Here is a 12500-nt window from a genome sequence, read left to right as displayed (position 1 = left end):
TATTATTATTGTTATTGTCGCTGTTGTTGTTGTTTTGTGCATATATATATATTTTTTCTTCACCTTATTTTCAGGCGTTGGCTTCAATGGCAGCAGAAAACGAAGGCAAGGTTGTGTGTCCAAGGACTAAACAGATTTTTAGTCTAGATGAAGCTGAGAAAGTATTTGTCATGTAACGTCGACACGTATAGTTTTGTAGGCATACATATGTTCACACAATGAAAAATGCATATTCACACACTTACACACACACACATACACATCCAGACATGATAAACAAACAGGAATATGTAGTCACATATAAAACCCATGCATTCACAGATACACAAGCACACACATATACACATACATAATGAATATAATCACACACACACACACACACACACACATATACACAATAATTAAATACATGCATGCGCTGTCAAATATCCTCTCTCTCTCACACACACATTTATATACACCCAAATGTATACAAACATAAAGATATGCACACACATACACACATACACATGTGAAAGAGAATCATTCTATTGTCAGGAGACGAGTTTTTTTAGGTGAAATTTCTTCTCCCAGTTATATATGTTCCACATCAACCTGGACCAATGATGCTGCAAATCTGACAGAATACACAACACTTTTGTTCCCCTTCCCCATCCATCCCTGGGGTCAGCATAGGCAGGGTGGGTGTTGGTTAACGCAAAATCAACCCTGAGCAAGCAGACCCTATGTAACCGAATCAAAGGAAACGTTCCAGCCATGGCCATCCCTGTTGCTAACATACAAACTGGCGCTACCTACCTTGCCCACATTTGAATCCTCTGGGGGTAGATGGATGGTCAATGTGTACCCCGGTGTATTACTAGCAGTGGCTCCTACTTACCCTGCCCAACTCCCGTCTCATGACCTACCCGCTGTCGTTCTCACTGTCATCCCTGGGTGTTAAGAGAGAAAGGGTGGATGGTTGGGCATCTTATACCGTTGCTGATATATTAAAACCACTAGCAGTGGCACGACATACCCCTCCAACCACTCCTGATATTAAAAAAGGGGTGGATGACCATCTTGTAATTCTTCATCCACTCCTGATGTTGAGGGTGGATGACCATCTTGTAATTCTTCATCCACTCCTGATGTTGAGGGTGGATGGTCATTTTGTGTTGGTGCTGATGTGATTTATAAAGCAACTAGTAATAGCACTAACTGCCCTTCTCCAGTGACTCTTGGTGTTTACTAGAGTGGATGGCCATTTTGTAGTCCTTCATCCACTGCTGATATCAAGAGGGTGGATGGTCATTTTGCGCTGGTGCTGATATGATGTAAAAAAAATATAAAGAAAACGTAATTAAAAAAAAAAACTACTAGCTGTGGCACTACCTACCACACTGTCCCCCACATGTAACACCTACCCCAACCACTATAGCTGGGTGGGTGGATAGATGAATGATCACCTCTTATGCTATTACTGATCATCTAGTAGTTGGGTGGAAGTACCTATTTCTATCCCAGTTTTATAACCTAACCTCTCTCATTTCCACCCTTGCTGTTAAGAGGGTGGATAACTCATCCTATATTGATATCAATACATACATATATATATATATATACATATATATATATATATATATATATATATATATATATATATATATAAACTTATAAACTTTTAGCAGTGGCACTTATTTGTCATATGTCCTTCTCCTGCCCTGTCTACATCCCTACCCACTTACCCATCATCTCCATAATCTTTTCCCCCACCCCAGTTTCTTGGTGGGGGTTTTAAGAATGGAAAAGTTTGGTCTGGGCATTGATGAGTGGTCTTGGTGTGTCTTGTTCCTGGTACATTAAATCTGCTAGCCAATGGCCACCCCACCAAAACTATTGACCACCCTACCTATCCTTTCTCACCCCCACTAAAGTTCATAAGGTGGGTCCAGTGGTCAGCCTGTACTGGCAGTGACACAATACCCCCTCCTTCTCTGCCCCTCCACCCTCCTCTATCTCATTACCTACCTACCTACCTACCCCATACAACTGATTCCTCAAATTTGTATATTTAATTTTTTTGGATGGATTGTTGGGTGGTGGGAAGGTATGAAGGGACGCTATTTCATTTTTTTTTATTTCTATTTGTTTTAGTATCCCTTTTCTTTCTTTCCTCATTTCCTTTTTTTTTTTTTTTTAAATTTCCTTTTGAAGTTTTTCCTATCATCTCTCTCTCTCTCTCTCTCAAATTCCTAAAGTTCTAACAAGCATGTGTGTATATACATGTGCATATATATATATATATATATATATATATATATATATATATATATATGTATATATATATATATCTATCATATATGTGTATATTTGTATCTATATATATATATACATGCATGTATGTATATATATATATATATATATATATATATATATATATATATATATACACATACACGCACACTCACTCTTTCTCCCACATGTATATACAAAAGCTGCTTGTGTGTGCATGCATATATATATATATATATATATATATATGATTGTGATTTCACAAACACTGCAGAGATGTACTCAATATGTGGTTTGAGTGTATTCATTATAATATTTTGGTTAAAAGATGACTACCATTCTATAACTTTAATTTTCATGCTGGTAAAACCAAGCATCAGATAAAATTTCAGGCAATAGATGAGCGGAATCATTAGAAAGTCAGGTAAAATGTCTGGTGTATATTTTGTGAGACTTGGCAAGGAGAACTTGGCCTTTTCATCCTTTAGTTAGAAGGTTTGATAAAATAAAATACTAATCTGGGCCGGTGGGGGGAGCGATTTAAGTATCTCTGTAAAGCCATCTTGTCAATAAATAAATGGGTTTTGACTTGGTTACTCACATACAATGCAATCAAATGAATATAAACCTTGGAAATATTTTCATACATGCACACACACACACACACACATGTAGAGATGATAGTTTGTGACATAGTTACAGAGTGACTTTCTTATAGATATGTAGTGATGATGATGATGATGGTGGTGGTGGTGGTGGTAATGAGGACGAGTGTGTGAGAATCTCTGACTAAATATTAGCAAAAGAGAATTAGTCTCCACAAATTGTTATTTGAAAATGCTCGTTGAACCTAAATTAATCCCGCTCTGATGTAACCCAGCATTTTGTTTGATGGTCCTACACTGAGAGGGAATAATGGGTTGGTACTTGACAGAAAATATATGTATGTATGTATATGTAAATTTTTGGTGGTGGGGTGGAATAGTGGATCTTGAAGCATACATAAAGTTATAAACAATAGTTGTCCAAAAGGGTTTTTTCAATCCAATATTTACATATTATTTATAGCTTTGTGTGAGCTTTGAGATCCGCTCTTCCAAAGAATTATTTCCTGTTCTTATTAAATTCTTTTGACATCAACAACATAATATTCATATATATATATATATATATATATATATATATATATATACATATATATATATATATATATATATATATATATATATATATATATATATATATATATATATATATATATATATGTATGACTATGTATATGTATGCATGTATATATATATATATATATATATATATATATATATATATATATATGTATGACTATGTATATGTATGCATGTATATATGTGTGTATATATATATATATATATATATATATATATATATATATATATATATATATATATATGTATGTATGTATGTATATATAAATTTGGAGTGTGTAAATACTTTAAATGCAAAGTAGGAACATTAAAATTTGTAAGATTGGGAAAAACTTTGAAAATATTCCCAAAATGAAAAAATGTGATTTGGAAACATGGAAAAAAAATTGAATATTTGAAAATATTGAAAATGGAAGATCAGAAGACAGAGAATTGAGACATGAAGAAGTTATAAAATTGGGAAATTAGAATAATCAAGAAAATTAAGAAAAAATGGATATCGGAAAAAAAAAAAAAAGAATTCTGAAATGTAAAATAAAAGCAAGAGGAAGGCCCTGATGCCCATTGACTTATTGATTGATTATCAATCTGAGGCCTGTCGTCACCAGTTGGGACATGAATGAATAAATTCTTAGATGTGTATAGTTTGAAGATCATTGCTGAAATGATTAAGGCCAGAAAAGCTATCAAGATTCTAGGGTCGGACAAATTGTTAGAAGCATCAAGGGTGAGTCATCGTAGCATACTTATGGAATCCCATTGTTTTGAATTAATCACACATTATCTTCATAGCTTTGAGACTTCAATGGTGCGATTATTATTAATTTTAGAATAGCACTGTATGGATATGCACGAGAGGCTAGATCTGGCTGGTTCAAACATAAAGCAGGTAAGATATTTGAGCCAGATATGGTCAATTTGAATGCAAAAGGGTTAAGCTTCATCTGTGGCATCCTCAGCAATGTATACTGTAATAATCTCTTCATTCACATTGTAACAAACATCAACTCCATCTTCTACATGTTTTGATATTTCCTAATCCCCTCATTCAAGTTTTCCGTTGTGTACACCTGGATACAAGTAGAACATGCAGCAATCAATACAGAAACTTTTCCTAACATCATCATCATCATGGGATGGGAAAGATCCTCACCCTTCTCAGAATTTCAAACTTTGGTCCATGTCTTTTACTAAAAGCATTGACCAACTGATGCTGCTTTAACTCACTTCCAGCTCATTTTGAATAACTGTCTTGAAGTTAGATGAAATTTAACATGTCATCAATAGTTGTTGAGAGGCCATTCTTTGTGACTGACAATCTTTTTATCCATTGGGCCTCTGACAACTCCTCTAATTTTGATTATTTGCCAAAAGCTGTAAACAATTCCATTACCATTATCTTACTCTTACATCTTTTTGTGGTTGATTTAAACTAATTGTTATCCTCCTCCAAATTCCTAGTCTTGAGCATATGTTAACAATTATTATTATTATTATTATTATTTAAGGCGGTGAGCTGGCTGACTTGTTAGCACGCTGGGCAAAATGCTCAGTGGTATTTTGTCTGCTGCTACGCTCTGAGTTCAAATTCCGCCGAAGTTGACTTTGCCTTTCATCCTTTCAAGGTTGATAAATGAAGTACCAGTAAAACACTGGGGGTCGATGTAATCGACTAATCCCCTCCCGCCAAATTTCAGGCTTCGTGCCTCTATAGTAGAAAGGATTATTATTATTATTATAGCAAAATTATTAGCACATCACTGGTATTTTTTCTGGCTCTTTACATTCTGTGTTCAAATCCTGCCAAGATCAACTTTCCTGCCTCTGCTGTTGATAAAATAAAGTACCAGCCAAACATTGGGATCAATAGTGTCAACTGGCCCCTTTCTCTCAAAATTGATGGCCTTGTGCCAAAATTAGAAACCATTGCATCTAGAGTGCTCTTTGACTGTATGTTTGATGTGACTTTTGTAATTTTGGTAAGTTCAAGCCTTGATACACTTAGGTTCCAGTACTTCTTCTCAATTTCACATGTTGTTCATACTTTGTGTTCAACAACTGTTTTGTTAATACCACCAAATGTATAATTACATAATTAAATCAAATTAAATTAAATTATTAATTTAAAAACTGTGTTTATTCATTTAAATTCATTATGTATCAGAATCATTTAATTATACAATTGGTATTGTTTATATTAACGAAACAGCTGTTGAACACAAAATAGGAACTATGTATGAAATTTCTACTGTTATGTTAAATATATAGCTTTTAAAGATCATTCTAGCTAATTGTGCATATTCTTGCAAGACAGCCCCACTTGCATTTACTGTACTGTAATAATATGTTAGAGTTTAAACAAACAGTCATTAATTGAGCTCTTACTTACAGAGAATATATTCTTTGATGCTTATACATTAATTCTTTCTCTCTCTCTCTTCTTATATATATATATATATATATATATATATATATATATATATATATATATATATATATACACATTCATTCATTCATTCATTCATTCCTCCTCTTAGCATTATTCACAATTGATCCAATCCATCACCTGAATGTTTCTGTATTATTTGTGGACATATTTTTCTTAACACAACTTCTCTGACGACATCAGTCAAACTTGCTGCTTGCAGCTGATTTTTACTGAAAATCCATCTGATGTTTGTCTTTGTCAGCATGAAACTTGGTTACAGAAGAATAGTCATCTTTTAACTGCTGTTTTATAATAAATATCTCCCTCTTTGCCTCTCTTTCTCTCTCTCTCTCTCTCTCTCCATATATATGTTTATGTAATTATTACATTTTAAATCCTATTACAAAATTAATATCTTAATCTTTAAATATTTTTCCTTTATTTCTGTTTTTTTTTAATTTGATTTTTTTTTTCAATTTTCCTGACCATTAAATTTTAACAAAAATACCCAGGGATGCAATAAAACAATTTTTGTTTGTGTATTTTTTTTCTTATTTTTAAATCTGGGTCTTCCCTGTTTCTGTCTTTTATTTATTTATTCATTATTATTATTATTTCTTTTTAATATTCTCTCTCTGCTACAAAATACTGATGCCATATAAGGCAATGCAAGAAAGACTGAAAGAAAGAAGGAAAGAAAGAATTAAAAATAAATAAAGGAATTATACCAAACATTGAATAAAATTTTTCGATAAACTGGATTTGTTTCTGTTGATTCTTTTTGTTGGTTGTTTTGCTTTTTCTTTTGTTTGTATTTATTTGTGTGTGTGTGTGTGTGTGTGTCTTATACAAGCATAACCGAATGGTTAAGCAGTTCTTTCCATTACCATGAGGTCTTGATGTCAATCCCACTGCATGATTCCTTTGACAAGTGTCTTCTACGATTGCCTCGGGTCGGTCCCAAGCTTTGTGAATGAAATTCACTTGAGGGAAACTGTGTAGAGGCCGACCTGTTATTTAAAGGTTTGTCAATTATCACACACAGTGACACATATGTCTGTGGAATACTCAGCCACTTGCATAACAGTAATTGGGAACAAAAACAGGACAGTGGAGACATACAAGGAAACCGAACGAAAACAAACATGGAGGGTTGTTAGACTAGAACGAGAGGAAAATAGTGAAAGCTGGGAGAAATATTTTCTTTGAAAACAGAAAAGATAAAAGAGAAAGAAAAAAAAAACGTCCAATCCTTTGAACGCCGTGCAGGAAAAAAAAGATGGTCACGTGAGAGAAAGAAAGATGGACGATGGTCACTTGTGAGCAAAGAGAGAAAGAGGAAGAGAGAGAGAGAATTTATGGGAGCAACTGTCTTTGAAAACTCATATTATCATTGAATGCTCGAAATGAGTTGATAGACAGCTGACAACCGATAAAAGGTCGTTTCTCTGTGTTTACTTGTCTTGTCTTCCAATTTTTTCCCCGTTGTTTACGTATTTAATTCGTTTTTCTACGTATTTCATGTTGTTTTCACAGTTGGTGACGTCCTATACCCATATATGCATATATATACATACTTATACACCACACATACACACACATATTATTTATTATTATTATTATATATATATATATATTATTTACGTCATAAGAATTTGGAAACTTCGAGAGATGTGAAATTAATCGTTTTAACCGCTTGAAGTAAATAATGCTATAAATAATAGCTTTATCTACTTCGAGTTCTTCTTTTCAAAAACAATATAGATACATACACACACACACATACACATACATGTCAACAAACATTTAAGTATCCAGGTCTAACAACCTGATATATCTATGTTTCTGGTAAATATCATCATCATCGTTTAATGTCTGCTTTCCATGCTAGCATGGGTTGGACGATTTGACTGAGGACTGGTGAAACCGGATGGCAACACCAGGCTCCAATCTAAATTTGGCAGAGTTTCTACAGCTGGATGCCCTTCCTAACGCCAACCACTCAGAGAGTGTAGTAGGTGCTCTTACGTGTCACCTGCACGAAAGCCAGTCAGGCGATACTGGCAACGGCCACGCTCGAAATGGTGTCTTTTATGTGCCACCCGCACAAGCCAGTCCAGGGGCACTGGCAACGATCTCGCTCGAAAATCCTACGGGAGCCAGTCAGGCGGTACTGGCAACGGCGACGCTCAAAATGGTGCATCTTATGTGCCACCCACACAAGAGCCAGTCCAGGGGCACTGGCAACGATCTCACTTGGCTTGCCGGGTCTTCTCACGCACAGCACATTTCCAAAGGTCTCGGTCAGTAGTCATCGCCTCGGTGAGGCCCAATGTACGAAGGTCTTGCCTCACCACCTCAGCCCAGGTGTTCCTGGGCCTACATCTTCCACGGGTTCCCTCAACTTTTAGGGTGTGGCACTTTTTCAGGCAGCTATCCTCACATATTTACAAAGGCGCAAAGACACCTACACACGTTACAAATCTATAACTGAATGGCAGCTAAAAAAAAAGTTTTCCTTCGCATAACTCGAGAACTGATAAAATGAAACGAAACGTCTGTTTTAACGATAACTAAAGTTGTAAAGATTCTTTACAAAGATAGTTCATGTTTCAAAATCATTCTTTAAAAAAATAAAGTAAGGACAACTTACGAAATGTTTTTTTATATATTGATATTGGAAAAATATTTTGTTGAAAATTAAAAATAATAATTCTCAGGAAATTTTAAAAAATTGAAATTATTTTTTGTTAACTCACATTCAGTTGACTTCACAATGACACACAGTTACCATTATATATGTATGAATGTGTGTGTCTGTGTATATATGTGTGTGTTTGTGTATATATGTCTGTTATGAAAGCAATGGAAACAAAATGAAAGGCAACACAGAAAGGATAAGCTTTTACAAATATTGTGTTAGCATAACGCTTAAAAGGAAAATTAAGGTGGGGAAAAAAGAGTCTTAACGTTTTGGATAAAAGTCCTTTATCAGAAGAAAAGCGGAGAAGTGGTTGGAGGAAAAATACACACACACGCACACACATTACATCAACCCCAGAGCTCAAATGTTATCTATTTCATCGGACCCGACATGTCGAAATACTATGTTCTCCTCGGAGTCGTTTGAACTCCATATTTATATATAATGTATCTTTACTTTTTCCCGCTGAGAGAGCTTTGGGATTTATTTGAAGGATAAACGTTTCCTATGATAACATTTATCAAACTTAAATAATATGCTAGGACATGGCGTCTTTATGAACTCCAAGGTGATTTTTTTTTTTTCACTTAAAGAAACTTTAAGTAGCCGTTAGAACTGGCTTCAACCGGCCAAATTAAACAAACACTGCGGTGGTGAATACCGCCTCTTTTGTTCATTACTGCTGCTGCTGCTGCTACTACTACTACTACAACATAGATGTACAGAAGACAATTCTGAAAAAATTTTTATGCATACTGTGTACATAAACATATGTATGTATCTCTCTCTCTCTATATATATATATATATATATATATATATATATATATATATATATAACTGTATATATATATATATATATATATGTGTGTGTGTGTGTATATATATGTGTGTGTGTGTATGTATATATATATATATATATATATAGTTCAAAAACACAATAACAAAAAAACAAAAAAACAACAAGGTGAGGACGTGATATGGATAGTATTATTGGACGCTTAGGAAAGGAAAGAGAGAGTGTATGACGTTTCGGGCGTAGCCCTTCGTCGGAAAGATGGAAAGTTCGGAGAATGGAAGAACGGAGAAAGAGGAAAATGGTACCGATGCCCACGAGGTTATATATACACACACACACACACACACACATATATGACATTCTGAAAAATCATATATATATATATATATATATATATATATACATTCCATACATACATGCATGCATACATACACATGCTTATGCATACATACACACGCATGCATGCACACACACACATACACACATAAATATATGTAATTTGTTTTCAAAATGTTTACTTTATAACAGACATCCCTACTGAAGAAACATGAATATAGAAAAGAAAAAAAAAAAAAGAAAAAGAATATGTACATTAAAAAGAAAGAAAAAGATAAGAATTCAAAATCATATATTATAATGTATATAAACAGAGATAACAGTAGGAAGAACATTAGCAATATGGCTGATGGGGAAATACCTCAGGGAAGAGTTTTATGCATTAAAAAAATACAAATACGATAGAACCTTGTATATGGAATATTGTGAGTTATAAAACTTCAATTAGCAGGAATATTTTTCATTCGGCTTTATTACTAATATTTATAATCAACATTGACATCTATACGTTGCTTTAATTTCCCTATATAGCGACGTTGAGTCTTAGTTTTGCCAACTAAGTGGAATATGACTTCGCTGGGGCGGTCTAATAAGGCGGGAATATGTCTTTTGCTTTCAGAACCACTTGGTTTAGCTTCGAAGACTAGATCTATTCCAGTTTTCATTGCAGTGGTTCTCAACCTTTTGTAATATTAGAGCCAGATTCAAAACTGGGATTTATTTTTAAGGGGCTGGGCCCCCAAAAAATAAAATCCAAGTCAATTAAAGGAAAATACATTATATTTATAGAGGGAAGACCGTCGGGGGTCACGGGAAAGATGCTTGAGGGCCGCATGCGACCCTACTGTTCTGAGTCTTGTACTGCAACGTATGATGGTGTGGTATTCTGTATGACCGTCTTAGGGTTAGAATTACCGCCTTAAGGTAACCGTCATGGCGCACTGGGTAGTTGCCCAAGGGCCTCACCGGTCTTGGGGCTTAATCTACGTATGCTGTCTTGCTGTCAATAAATAAATATTATAGGGCCCAGTGCATTGAATGCCTGGGGCCCTACAACGCTGCTAAGACGGTCCTGGTATTGTACAGTAATGCAGTGTACTGTAGTGTAGAATTCTGCACTGTAGTACGGGGACATACTATATAGTGTATGGAGGTATACTTTACTGTATTACAGAATGAAGTATTGTACAGTATGGTGGTGTCTGTATTGCCCTATAGTGTAGAATGGTGTACTGTACTGTAGTGTATGGCAGTTTACTATACTGTACTTCATGCTCTTCTTTCTATTGTACCGTAGCGTATGATGGGGCATTGTAATAAATGGTAAGGTCTGAAGGCGTAGTATATTCTGTGTATGTATGGGGAGAGGTGTTGGTGTGCTGTACCGTACAGTATGCCAGTGTACCGTTTTATATGCCCATGTATTTGTACTGTGAGTGTATTGCGTGGTACAAGTATGACGGTGGTGGGATATGGCGTGATGGAGTGCTGAGGAAAAGTAGTAGATAGAAAGTGTGTAGGGGGGGGGGGGTGGACAAGGAGAAAGAGGCGGACAGACAGACAGAGAGGTGGGTACAGATGACCAACAAAGACAGAAAGAAGAAAACGAAAAAAAAAAAATATGGAAGATGAAATTGAAGAATAAGAACAATAATAATAATAATAAATTAAGAAATAAATGAAACTGAGCGAAGGAAAGAAAGAGTAGTAGTAGTAGTGGGGGTGTCGACGTGGTGGTGGTGGTGGTGGTGGCAGCAGCAGCAGTAGTAGTAGTAGTGGTAGTGGTGGTGGTAGCTATAGGTGTGATAGTAGTACTAGTAGTACTAGCAGCAGTAGCGGTAGTGGTGGTGTTGGTAGTAGTAGTAGTATCACAGCAAGCCGCCAATACGCGGCAGCGATATTGACAGTCGTTCTGTTTAGATTATAATTAAATTTCAAGAAAAGTGAAATGAAATGTTTTTAAAGAGAAATAAAATTTCAAGATGGTAGAGGTTGGAGGGGGTGGTGGTGGGGGGGGGGCGAGGATTTGGTTTGTTTGCTTTCTTTCTTTCTTTCTTTAATTTATATTTTATTATTTTGCCAAATGACGCCACTTTAGTTGCAGCAGAAATAGTAGAGAAATGGAGTAAAGTTAGGCAGAAAAAATATAATGATAATAACAACAATAACAACAATAATAATAATAATAGTCCCTTCTACTGGAAGCACAAGGCCTCAAATTTTGGGGAAGGGATTAAGTTGATTACATCGACACCAGTACGTAACTGGTACTAATTTTATCGACCTGAAAGGATGAAAGGCAAAGTTGACCTCGGCGGAACTTGAACTCAGAATGTAACAGCAAAGAAATACTGCTAAGCATTCCGCCCGGCGTGCTAACGTTTCTGCCAGCATGCCACCTTAAATAATAATAATAATAATAAAAGGGAAAACAAAGGAAGAAGTACAAAAAAGGACATGAAGAAGAATTACGCAAGAAGAGAGTACACAATCAATTCCATGTAATCACAACAGAAGTTGCTGGAAAAAATAGGTAGGATTGGCTGATGAAAGGAGCCCTAAAAAAGCAGACCGAAAGCACTATATTAGCAGCGCAGGACCAAGCTTTGGCCACGAACTGGAGGATCAACCTTAGGAATGAACAAGTGTCTCCGCTGTGTCGTATCTGCAATACAATAATGTGCCCATATCACGAACGAATGTGCTAGACTTGCCCAAAACTATTACAAATTTCGGCGACACGACCAGGTAACGAAAGTGCTACATTGGAAACTGT

At 35.4% G+C, this 12500-nt stretch overlaps 1 protein-coding gene across 1 annotated transcript in view; it reads left to right on the top strand.

Moving 5' to 3' along the window:
- The window catches only part of LOC106874731 (E3 ubiquitin-protein transferase MAEA), a 338771-nt gene extending 338576 nt beyond the window's left edge, over nucleotides 1-195 (top strand). The window contains exon 9 of the mRNA XM_089363042.1: nucleotides 75-195. Coding sequence (XP_089219168.1) covers nucleotides 75-176 — 102 coding nt within the window. The 3' untranslated portion in view covers nucleotides 177-195. The remainder of the gene's footprint in view (nucleotides 1-74) is intronic.
- The last annotated feature ends 12305 nt before the right edge of the window (nucleotides 196-12500 follow it).

Source organism: Octopus bimaculoides, chromosome 14 (genome assembly GCF_046866305.1).
Source record: "Octopus bimaculoides isolate indiv1 chromosome 14, ASM4686630v1, whole genome shotgun sequence".
Taxonomy (NCBI): Eukaryota; Metazoa; Mollusca; class Cephalopoda; order Octopoda; family Octopodidae; genus Octopus; species Octopus bimaculoides.
This window is presented reverse-complemented; position numbering and strand designations above follow the sequence as displayed.